General features: G+C 57.6%; 1 protein-coding gene across 2 annotated transcripts in view; it reads left to right on the plus strand.

Annotated features, from left to right (window-relative positions):
• KCNH6 (potassium voltage-gated channel subfamily H member 6) overlaps nucleotides 1-12,862 on the plus strand; it is a 32,479-nt gene extending 19,617 nt beyond the window's left edge. For both annotated transcript variants that reach the window (XM_036399007.1, XM_036399008.1), the window contains 10 exons: nucleotides 3,105-3,533; nucleotides 4,241-4,640; nucleotides 4,862-5,061; nucleotides 7,085-7,337; nucleotides 7,774-7,967; nucleotides 8,463-8,562; nucleotides 9,112-9,399; nucleotides 9,987-10,167; nucleotides 11,018-11,216; nucleotides 11,557-12,862. In XM_036399007.1, the coding sequence (XP_036254900.1) occupies nucleotides 3,105-3,533; nucleotides 4,241-4,640; nucleotides 4,862-5,061; nucleotides 7,085-7,337; nucleotides 7,774-7,967; nucleotides 8,463-8,562; nucleotides 9,112-9,399; nucleotides 9,987-10,167; nucleotides 11,018-11,216; nucleotides 11,557-11,844 (2,532 nt within the window). In that variant the 3' untranslated portion in view covers nucleotides 11,845-12,862. The remainder of the gene's footprint in view (nucleotides 1-3,104; nucleotides 3,534-4,240; nucleotides 4,641-4,861; nucleotides 5,062-7,084; nucleotides 7,338-7,773; nucleotides 7,968-8,462; nucleotides 8,563-9,111; nucleotides 9,400-9,986; nucleotides 10,168-11,017; nucleotides 11,217-11,556) is intronic.
• Nucleotides 12,863-12,963: the final 101 nt, after the last annotated feature.

Consider the following 12,963-nt stretch of genomic DNA (forward strand, 5'->3'; position numbering starts at 1 on the left):
GCCCCTGAGCTGCCCAGAGGGACAGTGAGGACCCTCCATGCCCCGGTCCCCGTCACAAGGAGCACACCAGGAACGAATGGTCACACTGGGCTGGCTGTCACAGCGGTGCTGGCCACTCACTGTGGGGTCAGTGCCTGCTTGTGGAGTGATGGGGTCAGAGCTGGTGGCTGCAGGGCCCTGCAGCGCAGCACCCACTGAGGTCAATCTTCACTTTCAGTCTCCAGGTGGGATGGGATGTGGTGGCACGGGACAGGATGGACCTCTCCTCCCTGCTGCATCTGCCCCTGCCTGTCCTCACCCCAGTGTCCCCCACACCTCCTGGCCAAGCCACAGCTCCCTGCTCCTGGCTGTTAAATAATTCATGGTGAGGCAGAGACAGCGGCGAGACGCCGACTAAAAATACCCGCGGGTGGGCAGGGAGCGGAGCCGGGCTCTTTGGGATGGTCTGGCCCTGCACTGAGCTGGCACAGAGGGCAGCCCACCAGAGCAACGGAGGCCCCACAGCCTCACAGGGCTCTGGAGCACAGCTGGAGGCACGTGGGGATGCTGTGGGCTCGGTGTCAGCAGGCTGGGATCCATCCTGTCTGAATGTGGAATGTGTCCCAGTCCCCCCATCTGGGCAGGCGGGTGCTGGGGACAGGGATGGGGGGCTGAGCTGTGCCAGGAGATGTGCTGGGAGCGGCACTGGGTCACTGCCAGCCTGCAGCCAGCGCCACGGGCCTGATCCTGCCCAGCCACTCGTGTTTGAGGCTCTCCTGGTGATTCTGGAGTGGCCCCCACCTCAGGTCAGTCCCCTTATCCCCAGCACCAGGCAAGGGACACTGGGGGACAGCTGGGAAGGTGATGGGTGCTGGGGCACCAGGGGGCATGAGCAATGGCCTGGGTTAGCCAGGGCCACAGGAGCCTCCCCCCCTGTCACCTACAGCTCACACACACCCTGCTCCCTCCTCCTCCTCCTCCTTCTCCCTTCTGCACTCCCTCACTCACTGCCAGCACCCAGCACCCCACCAGGAGGAAGGGGACAAAGGGAAGGGGCACCCAGGAGAACACTGGCATTGCCACCTTCAGACTCCCAGGGCCACCCAGGACACCCAAGGGTGACTTTCCCATCCCTTAGGGGCAGAGGAACAAGGCTGCAGCTGCTCCCTAGCTCTGTGTTGGTCTGGATGCTCTTCTGGGGGTTGTTTCTTTACCCTTTTCTGCCTCAGATCTTTGGGGCTGTGTTTTTTTTATTCATTCCTGCCTGGAAAGCAAGAGTGCTTAGCCTGTTCTTGCTTCTGCCACAAGAGCTAGGTGCCAGGGATGAGGGGCAGGCCAGGTGCCCCAGCAGTATTTGGTGTCCTGAATTCAGAGCTGCCTCCAGTCAGGCAGAACAAGCATCCAGCTGCTGAGGCCGGGAGCACTGCTGGTTTTCCCGGACACAAGCTGAAGGAGCCCATCCCAGCTCTTCCAGGTGCATCCTAGTTTTGGGATCAATCATTTTATCAGCGCTGCCTCGTTCCCTTCCCCACCATCCCCGCAGGAGCCGGTCCCCAAGCCCAGCCGTGCCTCATTCCCCCCACAACGATTGCTCTTGGGTCACTTTTTCCAATCCCTCCCCTCTCGGCCCCCCACCGACGTCGGCGGCTCCCGCTGCTCCATTGGCGCTGCCGTCCCCACGGGGCCGATCCCCATCGATCGCCTTTGATTAGCGCGGGCCGGGCTCCCGGGTGCCCTTCGTGCCCATGCCTCCCACCCGCCTGGCCGAGTGCCTGCGAGCCTGCGTGGGCAATGCCCCGGCCCCAGCGCTGCGCCCGCCCTGCCGGACGCTGCCCGGGCCCATGGTGGACACCCGGAGCTCGAGGGGCAGCTGCCGCCTGGGCCGCAGGGCCAGCTGCAGGCAGGTAGGAGCGGGGGACACGGCTGGGGCACACGGGGAGTCTCCGCGCGCTGGGGCTCTGGGATGTGGGAGCGGCTGGGGCTTGTTGTGGGATGGGGGTACAGGGATGGATCTGCTTTGGATCGCAGCATCAGGAGCCCTTGGGAGACCCTTGAACAAGAAACCTTGATCCTTCCTGTCAGGGCAGGAAGGATCAGAGCCTTCTTCCAGATCTGTTGCCGGAGCCACAGTGATGCTCATCACTGTTGCCTTGGGATATATGGATCCTCCTTTCCCCTCTCTTCTCTTTCCTCTCTCCTCTCCTTTGCAGCCCAGCAAAAAAAGCTCCCTTTTAGCTGGGGGCTCAGTGCCAGGAGAGAGAATTGAGGTGTCCCTCACCCTCCTCTGCAACTGGCACTGGTCCCAGCACCACAGGGACACTGGGGGACAACAGAGCAGCAGAGGCAGGAAGGAGATCCAGCTGCCTCCAGCTCCAAATAAGCCCCTTCATGCCACCACCCCTCAGCCCCCAAAGCAGGGCAGCTCCACCCCTCCCATACCCAGTGTCTTGTGTTGTGTCCCCACAGTGGCTTTAGAGCCACCAGGAGCTGGCATTGGTCCTGGGGGGGGAGGTGGGCCAGGCCTGGATGTGTGGGGAACTCTCCAGAGCTGTGGAGTGTCCCCATGAAAGCAGCGAGCCGTGGGGACATGTGACAGCATGGGAGGATGCTCACAGGTGGCCCAAGCTGTCCCTCTGCTTGGAGGACAAGTGTGCCAGAAGGACATCCAGGGAAGGAAGATACTTGCTATGGCCAAGAAAGGCTTGCAGGATGCATAATATGCTGTCACCCTCGGGTGACACAGCCGTGTGAGGGCATCTCCAAGCTGCCCATCCCATAGCCCTGCACCAGGGACTCCCAGCAGCTCCCAAGCAGGTGGCACAGAGCTGAGGGCAGAAGGAGGCTCAGCAGCAGGCACTTTCCTCTCTGCTGGGTCAGATGGCCATAAAGCAGGTAAGAAGCTGCCCCAAGGGTGCTGAGACCATCAGAGACAGACAAGGACCTTGGTGTCAGCCACAGTGGGAACTGGACAAACACAGATGCAGCCAACAAAGGTGAAAAAGCTTTAGGAAACCATTGTGTGCTCCTTGATGCCCTACCAGTACATGGAAGTCCCTTGCCTGGTTCCTGGCATTATCCAGCCTCTCCCCTGGCCTCGCATCCTCCTCACACCCCTCTCCTGGCAGGTGCTGTCCCTGGGCGCCGACGTCCTTCCCGAGTACAAGCTGCAGGCGCCGCGCATCCACCGATGGACCATCCTGCACTACAGCCCCTTCAAGGCCGTGTGGGACTGGCTCATCCTCCTGCTGGTCATCTACACAGCCGTGTTCACCCCCTACTCAGCCGCCTTCCTGCTCAACGAGGAGCAGGTGGAGGAGAAGCGCTGGGACTGCAGCTACTCCTGCGACCCGCTCAACATCATTGACCTCATCGTGGACATCATGTTCATCGTGGACATTGTCATCAACTTCCGCACCACCTACGTCAACATCAACGACGAGGTGGTGAGCCACCCCGGCAAGATTGCCATCCATTACTTCAAGGGGTGGTTCCTCATCGACATGGTGGCTGCCATCCCCTTCGACCTGCTCATCTTCCGCTCTGGCTCTGATGAGGTAAGAGCAGGGTCCATCAGGACAGGAGGGGATGTGTGGGTGGGCAGGGAGAGATGTATGAGAAAGAAGGAAAGGGATGTGGGCGGTTTGATGTAAGTGGTGGATGGCTAAATCCCTGGGGAGATAGGTGGTTGGTCACAGGGTGGAGAAGGGTGTCTTTACAGGTTTTTAAGCAGCTGGGTCAGGCAGTCCCTATTCTAAGTGTTCAGAGTGGATCCACTCCCCTTGTTGAGGCTGACCGAGCAGAGCAGGCTGGGGGCACAGTTTAAGGGCTGACCCCACACTCCAGTGAGGGTGAATTTGGGGGTGCATTGCCAGGCAAACTCAAATGTTGGCAGAGGGATAACCCTGTAGTTACTGTACTGCCTGGAGGGTCCACATCTGGGAGTGAAAGGCAGCACTTTTGGGAGCAATGTCTGGCAAGGCAAGGACCCATCAGGAAACACGGGCTTGGCCTTGGCTCTTCTCACTTGCTCACCTCTAATCCCAGAGCTTGTTGCCTTTATGATCAGCAGAGGCAAGCTGCCCTTCCTGTGCTGTGACTCATCTGACCCAGTTCAGAGGTCACCTCCAGGACAAGGTGATTCACACTCTAGAAATGCATTTTTATCCTTCAAAGGAAGCACGGCTCAGCTGGGAACGTGCCTTTGGAACATGCCATATTTATCCTTTGCTGGTCCCTGAGGTGTCTCACCTCTCCCCTGCAGACCACCACCCTCATTGGCCTCCTGAAGACGGCCCGGCTGCTGCGCCTGGTGCGGGTGGCACGGAAGCTGGACCGCTACTCGGAGTATGGAGCAGCCGTGCTCTTCCTGCTCATGTGCACCTTCGCCCTCATTGCCCACTGGCTGGCCTGCATCTGGTACGCCATTGGCAACGTGGAGAGGCCCTACATGGAGCACAAGATCGGCTGGCTGGACAACCTGGGTGACCAGATCGGCAAGCGCTACAACGACAGCGACCTCTCCTCTGGCCCATCCATCAAGGATAAATATGTCACTGCCCTCTACTTCACCTTCAGCAGCCTCACCAGCGTGGGCTTTGGCAATGTCTCGCCCAACACCAACTCCGAGAAGATCTTCTCCATCTGTGTCATGCTCATTGGCTGTGAGTGCCTGCGCACGTGCCGCTGTTCCCATCCCTGCTTCGGAGGTTGGAGCATCTCCCTCTGCCTGTGCCTCTTCCGCACAGACAAATGGATGGGGTGATAGGAATACATGTTTTCAGGTCCTGGTAGATATGGGTTTTGGGAATCTGCTGGTTCCAGGTCTCGTGTAGCTGGACACGCACCTCGCCATGTCCCGCTGAGCCCTGCCCTCTCGTTTCAGCTCTGATGTACGCCAGTATCTTTGGCAACGTCTCAGCCATCATCCAGCGCCTCTACTCAGGCACAGCACGCTACCACACGCAGATGCTGCGGGTCAAGGAGTTCATCCGCTTCCACCAGATCCCCAACCCCCTGCGCCAGCGCCTGGAGGAGTATTTCCAGCACGCCTGGTCCTACACCAACGGCATCGACATGAACGCGGTGAGTACGGGCAGGCAGGCCCTGTGGCCTCACAGCACCTTGTCCTAAACAACACGGCATCTAGATCTGGGTACACCCAAACATTTCCATCCTTTTGATCAGGATGGAGGCAGGAGACTTGGGAGGCTGGAGACAGACTTTATCCTTACACCTCCTGCATTTCCACCTCCTGCATCCCCCTTTCTCCTTGTCTCCTTTTTCTGCCCATTCCTTTACATCTACCCAGACGTTTTCCAGGATCATGAGCACATGTCTTGGTCAGAGAGCAGATTTGGTGGGGAGCTGAGAGTCCCTCTTGGCACTGAGCACTTTCAGGCTGGTGTCTGTTGGTGTCACAGGAGCAGAGCAGGTATCGATCCAGCTCCTCTCCACACCACCGGTTGCTAAGCAAAGTGCATCCTGCTCTCGCAGCAGGGAAAGGAGGGCATTTAAATAAACCTCGATCCATTTTAATTAGAGCCCAGAGAGGCAGCTGTTTGTTAGCAAAGGGGGATCAATGGCGGAGCTGTGCTGGAGAGGCGCCGTGTCTCCGAGCCGACGGTGCCAGGGCTCCGTGGGGATGAGGATGCGGCTCAGCCGAGGTGTTCTGGGCTGGGGACTGCACTCACAGCCCTGGGATTCAGTGCACAGACATGATAGCCCAGCCAGCAGCAAGGCAGAGGAATGAGAAAGGATAAGGCAAGGAGAGACATGAGGCTTCATATTCCTGGACTCTTAGCCATGGGGAGGTTATCAGCCCACTCATTCCCTGCTAATGCTCCTTCTTTTCCTTAAGATTTGATCCTGAGCAGCATCAGGACACAGATTTGTATGAATTCAGCATCTCCCTCTAAAGTTGCTGCTGCCACGTGAAACAAGTGGGCAGCATCTGGGGGTTTGCTGCTGGGAGAGCTTTGGGTTAAACCTTTCAGGTGGAGGGGGCAACCTGGGCTGGACATCAGTGGCAATAACGAGAAGCAGTGCCACCCTACCCAAGCACAGGTGCTCTCGGCTTAGTACAAACCCAGGTCACACATCCCCAGGGAGAGCTGAGCTTGCAGCTCAGCCATGCTGCTGCTCACACCAATTCCTGCTGGCTGCTGCAGAGACACAGCGTGATCTCATCAATCACCCCACAGCCTGATCAATTCGTCCACCCCTGATTTCCCAGTAGGGAAACACTTCTGCTAGCATGGGAGATCAAGCTGAAGCAGGAACAGGTCGTGCTCACCAGCCCCAGCATGGCTGTTCCAGATTTGGCCACCAGCGGGATGTGAGCAAAGAGGACAGCAAGGAGGACCCCAGGGCCATATGCTGCTCTCCAAAAAAAACCCAAACCCAGGTGGTTTTCACCTTGGCACTGTGAGTCATTGGTGGCAGCGGCTTTCTCCATATTGTGAGTTTTACCTTGATGTCACCTTCAGATGCAGCTTTTGTTCAACATGAGGTATTTGCACAGGTATATTTAGCTGTCAGTGCACACAACTGTCCTGTGCTGCTGTTTCTTGGCATTCAGGCAGGTGCTGTTTAATTAAGGTTTTTGTGCTCTTTGTGCCAGTTTCTGCTCTCATTCATCCAAGATTAGTGGGCGTAAAGAAGAAAAAGGGGATATGCCACCAGTGGGTATAAATAGATTGAGCTGGTTACTTTTAATTATTGCTTGGGAGTGCTGTTGTCCCCAGCCACAAGCAGTAAAAGCCAGCGACAGGCAGGGATCCACCAAGGGAAGATCAAAAGATGATCGAAATCACGGAATCACAGAATGGTTTACGGTTGGAAGGGACCTCAAAGCTCAAACTGTCCCACTCCCTGCTATGAGCAAGAACATCTTCCACTAGACCAGGTTGCTCCAAGCCCCATCCAGTCTGGCCTTGAACACTTCCAGGGATGGGAAAATGTCCCCACGTTTGGCTTTCCGGGCACACGGTCTCCCTGTTTGGCCCCATTGTTTCATGCTGAGTGCCATACAGCCTCTCTCAGCTCTGTCACAGCACTCCCTCCCAGGGACAGTGGCATGATGGCATCTCTCCCTGGCTCTCCACAGGTGCTGAAGGGCTTCCCTGACTGCCTGCAGGCCGACATCTGCCTGCACCTGAACCGCACGCTGCTGCAGAACTGCAAAGCGTTCCGGGGAGCCAGCAAGGGCTGCCTGCGCGCCCTGGCCATGAAGTTCAAGACCACTCATGCCCCACCCGGAGACACCCTGGTGCACTACGGAGATGTCCTCACCACCCTCTACTTCATCTCCCGGGGCTCCATTGAGATCCTCAGGGAAGACATTGTGGTGGCCATCTTAGGTGAAAAAGTCCTTTCTTCTGCGAGGGGTGACGGGCGAGGGGCAAAGGGTGGTGAGCAGTGGAGGAAGGGTGGAAGGTGAGGGTAAAGGACTTCCCCACATATCGGGGAAGGGAAGGTTGTTCCTCAGCATCTGATGGGTCCCCGTGCCAGTGGATAGGGAAAGGAAGATCCCTGGGAGATGCCAGGGGAAGCTGCAAAGGAATGAGGAGAGCAGGGCATGGCTCAGCAGTCTCCAGCCATCACTGATGACCCTCTGCCCTGGCTTGGTGTCACCATCACTGGTGGCTTTTACAGTGTTATCCCCAACACACAGTCAGGGTTGGGTTTGCTGGGCATCCCCTTGTCCACAATCTCCAAAATAAAGGGTGCTGGGCCAGAATAGCTGGAGCAGTAGTGGGTGCCCACGTGTCCATAATGAGCTGTCTCTTGGCACAGGGAAGAATGACATCTTTGGGGAGCCCATCAGCCTCTATGCCCGCCCAGGGAAGTCCAATGCTGACGTGAGGGCCCTGACCTACTGTGACTTGCACAAGATCCAGCGTGAGGACCTGCTGGAGGTCTTGGACATGTACCCAGCCTTCTCTGACAACTTCTGGAGCAACCTAGAGATCACCTTCAACCTGCGAGATGTGAGTGCCAGGGCTGCCCCAGGGAGCAAATGTGGTCAGTGCTTAAATTTGGCAAATGGGAGGGCTGAAGCAAGGATGTCAGGAGGTGCAACAGCCACATTTCCCAGGACATTCTCCAGGGAGTTCTGATTCCCCCACAGCAGGACACGTCTACTTTTATAGTGTGTGACTGAACTTTGTCCTTTCCTGACATTTTGTTTCAGAGACCTGAAATATAGCCAAGAAGGTAAATTCCCTCCATGTTCTGTCCCACTCTGGGATGTCCTGCCACTTCTCAGGGTGCTCCTTCCCTCCCCATGGCCCTGTCACACTTACCTCAGTCTCAGAGCAGCAAGGACAGCTTCAGGAATCCCTTGAGCTCTGAAACCAGTCCCGGAGGCACAGGGTGGGACGGGGCAGTGGTGAAGAGGACATGGCAAGGGCCGTAGCCCCCGTGGCACGCGTGGATGGGACATGGCAGCCTTTCCCTGATGAGCAGCCCCTCTCGTTCCTCAGGCAGACAGCGTTCCCCGCTCACCCCTCAGCGAGGAGTACGACTGCACCTACCGCCGGGCTCGCCGCCGCAAGCACTCCCCGTGCCAGCCCCACAAGTCTGGTGAGTGCCCCTGGGCTGGCAGGGTGGGACAGTGCCATCAGTATCCATTACTGCCCTGCCAGCCCCACAAGTCTGGTGAGTGCCCCTGGGTGGCAGGGTGGGACAGTGCCATCAGTATCCATTACTGCCCTGCCAGCCCCACAAGTCTGGTGAGTGCCCCTGGGCTGGCAGGGTGGGACAGTGCCATCAGTATCCATTACTGCCCTGCCAGCCCCACAAGCCTGGTGAGTGCCCCTGGGGTGGCAGGGTGGGACAGTGCCATCAGTATCCATTACTGCCCTGCCAGCCCCACAAGCCTGGTGAGTGCCCCTGGGCTGGCAGAGCCCGCCTGCAGGGCAGGATTGCCATCAGTATCCATTACTACCCGGGAGGTGCCCCAAAGCAGAGGTTGCTGGTGTCTCTGTCCCTGCAAACCATCCTGCAGGCACCCAAGCTGCCTCCCCTCCCTCCCCTTGGGGTGCCCCAGCCCTACAGGCATCCTGAGGGAATGGGGGGCTGTGTTTTTCACGTGTGGTACTCCCCAGAGTGACCTGCTGTGCTGTCCCACAGACCCAGACACGGGCATCTCTGACCCAGAGCAGTATCACACCTACTCCGAGCTCACCAACCCGCAGGAGCCGCTGAGTAAGGACCAGTGGGACGACCTGGGCAGCAGCACCTCTCCCTGCTCCCAGGCCAGTGATGATGAGGCCAAGACTGGCAGCCCTGTGAAAGCTGAGCCCTTCCCCACACCCAAAAAGGATGACCTGGCTCTGCCCTCGCTCAGCCTCATCACCACCAGCACTGGCAACACGGAGCTTGGCAAGCAGGCAGCAGAGAGCAGCCAGTCCTACACAGGTACCCAGGGCTGCAGGCTGGGCTGGCAGGAGGGTGGGGAGACACGCTTGGGTGTGGTGGCCTTGTCTTGGAGCAGGGATAAGCTGCTCATGTGCATTTGAGGGGAGCCACACTCCAAGACCAAGGGTCTTGGCTGCCTTTTGTCCCCAGCTGGATCTGCTGTGTCCTTCCTGCGCCACTCCATGTGCTGGTGGCTCTCCATGTGTGTGGGTGATGGTTCTCCATGAGTGTTGGGGATAGCTCTCCATGTGTGTTGGTCATGGCTCTCCATGTGTGTGGGTGGTGGCTCTCCATGTGTGTTGGTCATGGCTCTCCATGTATGTCAGGGTGGTGGCTCTCCATGTGTGTTGGGGATGGCTCTCCATGATGTCAGTGGTGGCTCCACATGTGTGTTGGGGATAGCTCTCCATGTGTGTTGGTGATGGCTCTCCATGTGTGTTGGTCATGGCTCTCCATATGTGTTGGTGATGGCTCTCCATGTGTGTTGGTCATGGCTCTCCATGTGTGTCAGCAGACAGAATCCGAAGCATCTCCAGTGGGGCTGGAGGATGCATGGACAAGTGCTGAGGTGTCTCCTCTCCTTCCAGCCACTCCCCTGGATATTCCCAACATGTTCAGCTTCTGGGAGGACCGGCAGGCAGCCCACCCTGCAGAGCCCCTGCAGCACATCTCGCTGGTGCACAGCTCGCAGGACGTGCCCCTGCACGGCGACTGCAGGCCAGGGCACATCGAGTCCAGGCTGGAGCTCCTGCAGGCCCAGCTCAGCAGGTGGGCAGGGGTGGAGAGGACCTGGGGGACTCTGGGCCATCACTTTCTGTTTTCTAGAGGTGGCTGCAGTGGGCTCTGTGTGCAGCAACCTCTGGGACACTGCATTCCTGGGAAGGGGGTGGGAGTGCTTTGCAAATGCAGCGGCTTCTCAAAGGGCAAGTCCTGACCCTGACTGCAGCCCAGCCCCTCATCTGCTGCTGTGCCACCACCCTTGGCATCTGTCACCACCCCCAGAACCTCCCTGACACTTTGGGTTCTGCTTGCCCTTGTTGAGCTCATTTCACCACACACTTGTGTTTGGGTGTCTCTCCAGTGCACCATCCTAGCTCTGGGGGACAGGTCTGCCCACTCTGTCAGTGATGCTGTGACTGTGTCCTGCAAGTGGGGCTGTGCCCACTCCTGCCAGCATTGTTCCCTTCAAGGACAAGGCAGAAAGAAGAGACTTGTACTTTTCTGTTTTCTTCTGTTCCTGAGTTAAAAGTGGTTGGCACTAACCTGCCTTGCTCCATCTGTCAGCACAGGCAGCTGGCCTGGAGAATTGATCCAGATTAAAACTAACCATTGCAATTTTTTCCCCCCTCCAGGGTAATTTTAGCTTTTTTCAAATCCCTGCTCCAGATCCCAGTTTGGCTCCACATAAAATTGGGCAGAGGATGATTGAGTGTGGCAGGAGAGAGATGGCAGGATTGATCTCTCTCTCTGGCAGTGCTGGTTTGAAGCTCTCTAAAAACCTCAACAAGCAGCAGGCAAAGCATCACTGCCCTGGGGTAGCGGGATTGGCACCTCCTCCCAGTGCCTCCCCTGCCCAGCTGCAGGATGCAAAAGGGTTCTCTGGCTGCTCTGTCCCCAGGCTGGAGTCCAGGATGTCGTCAGACATTCATGTAATCCTGCAGCTCCTGCAGCGCCAGCTGTCCCAAGTGCCGCCCGCGTACAGCCCCATCTCGCCCAGCTCCCAGAGCCTGGCCATGTACGGCATCGTCCCGCGGAGCCTGGAGCCGCTCGCCCCCTGTGCAACGCTGCAGGACCAGGAGCTGCCCACCCAGGAGCAGGTAAGGGCACCCCTGCTGGCTGAGCACCCACCAGGGTCCTTCTGTCCCAGTCCCGAGTTCTCTCCAGGCCAGGCATAGCCAAACACTCATTGGGCCCAGCAAAGTCACGGGGTCTTGACTTGGGAGCAGATCTGCCCAGTGCATCACTGGTTTTGGGGCACAGCTGCCATCCCCAATGCTGCCAGGTTGCCCCATCAGTAGGGAAAGAAGTGGGTTCCTCTGCTCTGAGGCTCCCTCAAGTGAAAAATAACATTTTGGGGCTTGGAGCCTGATGAGGAGAGAGTGTGGCTGCTTTATTTTGCTTTTACCATAACTCATACAATTCCTCATTTCCCACCAGAGCCCGAGCTACACAGAGGTAGAAAAGTTCCACTTGAAATCCAGGGACTCCTTGTCAAGCGGGATGCAGCTGTCTGTGTCATCTGACAAAACCCTGACCGTCTACTCCGAGCAGGAGCACCACTCCCCACCTCTCCCCAGCCCAGAGCCTCCCCACCAAAGGGCACCAAGCACCCAGGGACTCTCGAGGGGCTCTCGTTTCCCTTCCCTCCCCGAGCACTTGGAGGCATCTTCCGAGCACCAGGACATTCAGAGACACCTCTCCGACCCCGTGCTTCCTGCAAGTTAGAGATGTGGGGGCCAGTCAAGAGGAACCTCAACTGCAAGCCCGGCCAGTTGATGTTGATTTTGACTGCAAGGGTAAGACATTGGACAATGCCATTGGCTCAGGGGTATAATTTGTAGCTATCTTCTGCCACCGTGACAGGAAGGATAGAGTGGCTGGCTTCCGAGGTCAACGTTTTCCAGCGGTTCCCATAGAGTAGATTTCATTTGCACATTAGAGCGAACCTAGAACAGTTCTTACAGCCACCATCGAGCTGGTTAGGCCACGTGGTTCCCACCACCTCCTCCTTGCCAAGGCTTCTTCTCGAGAAGGGCACAAGCCAAGAGAGCCACAGCAACCAGAGGAGAGCAAATCCAGGGCTCTGGGCTGCGAGGCTGCTGTGCTGGAAACCTCTGGAGCTGGGACCACTGTGTTGGGACAAGGCTCAGCCCAGCAGAGCCCACAGAAGGGTGGTCACCAGAGGAGGAGTGTGAGATCTCCATGGTGTGGTCCAGGGCAAACTGCAGGTGGCAAGCCCAGGACAAGGACAGAAGCTTGTCCTACTTGATTGCCACTGAGAAGTGAAGGGCCAACAGCCCCTGCCACCTCAGCCTGCTTCAGCACGAGTCCCAGAGCACTGACTTCTCCAGCGAGGCTGATCACACCTTGCAAACCCCAACACGCATCCCACGGCTCCCCAGGTAAATCCAGCTCGTCACCGGCCTGGGCATAAAGCACAAAATTCAAAAGCACAATCCCAGAAAGCTGAAAAGCCCCGTATCCAGTCGCCCGTCCCAGGCTCTCTCTTTTGATAAGGGTTCCATAGGTGCTTCCCCCTGCCACCCTTCTCTCCGCAGAGGCCGTAGGAGAAGCCCACGTAGTGCTGCCGCCTCGCCGCTCGCTCGGGTAGATGCTGTGATAGTCCTAGGCCGCCAGCTCAAGTAATGTATCGAGCTCCCTCCGAGAGTAGTCAAACTGTGAGCAGCTCTTTCTCCGGAGTTTTAGTGTACACTTTGCTAATAAAGATGTTTTTGGCACCTAATGTGAATTATGGCTGTGTTGGTTGGGAGCATCCATGAATTCATCCCGGGCATCTTTGCCCCAAGAAGGTCAAACCCAGGTTACTTCATGCAAGGAGTGTGG

The sequence above is a fragment of the Molothrus ater genome, chromosome 27 (assembly GCF_012460135.2).
Source record: "Molothrus ater isolate BHLD 08-10-18 breed brown headed cowbird chromosome 27, BPBGC_Mater_1.1, whole genome shotgun sequence".
Lineage (NCBI taxonomy): Eukaryota > Metazoa > Chordata > Aves > Passeriformes > Icteridae > Molothrus > Molothrus ater.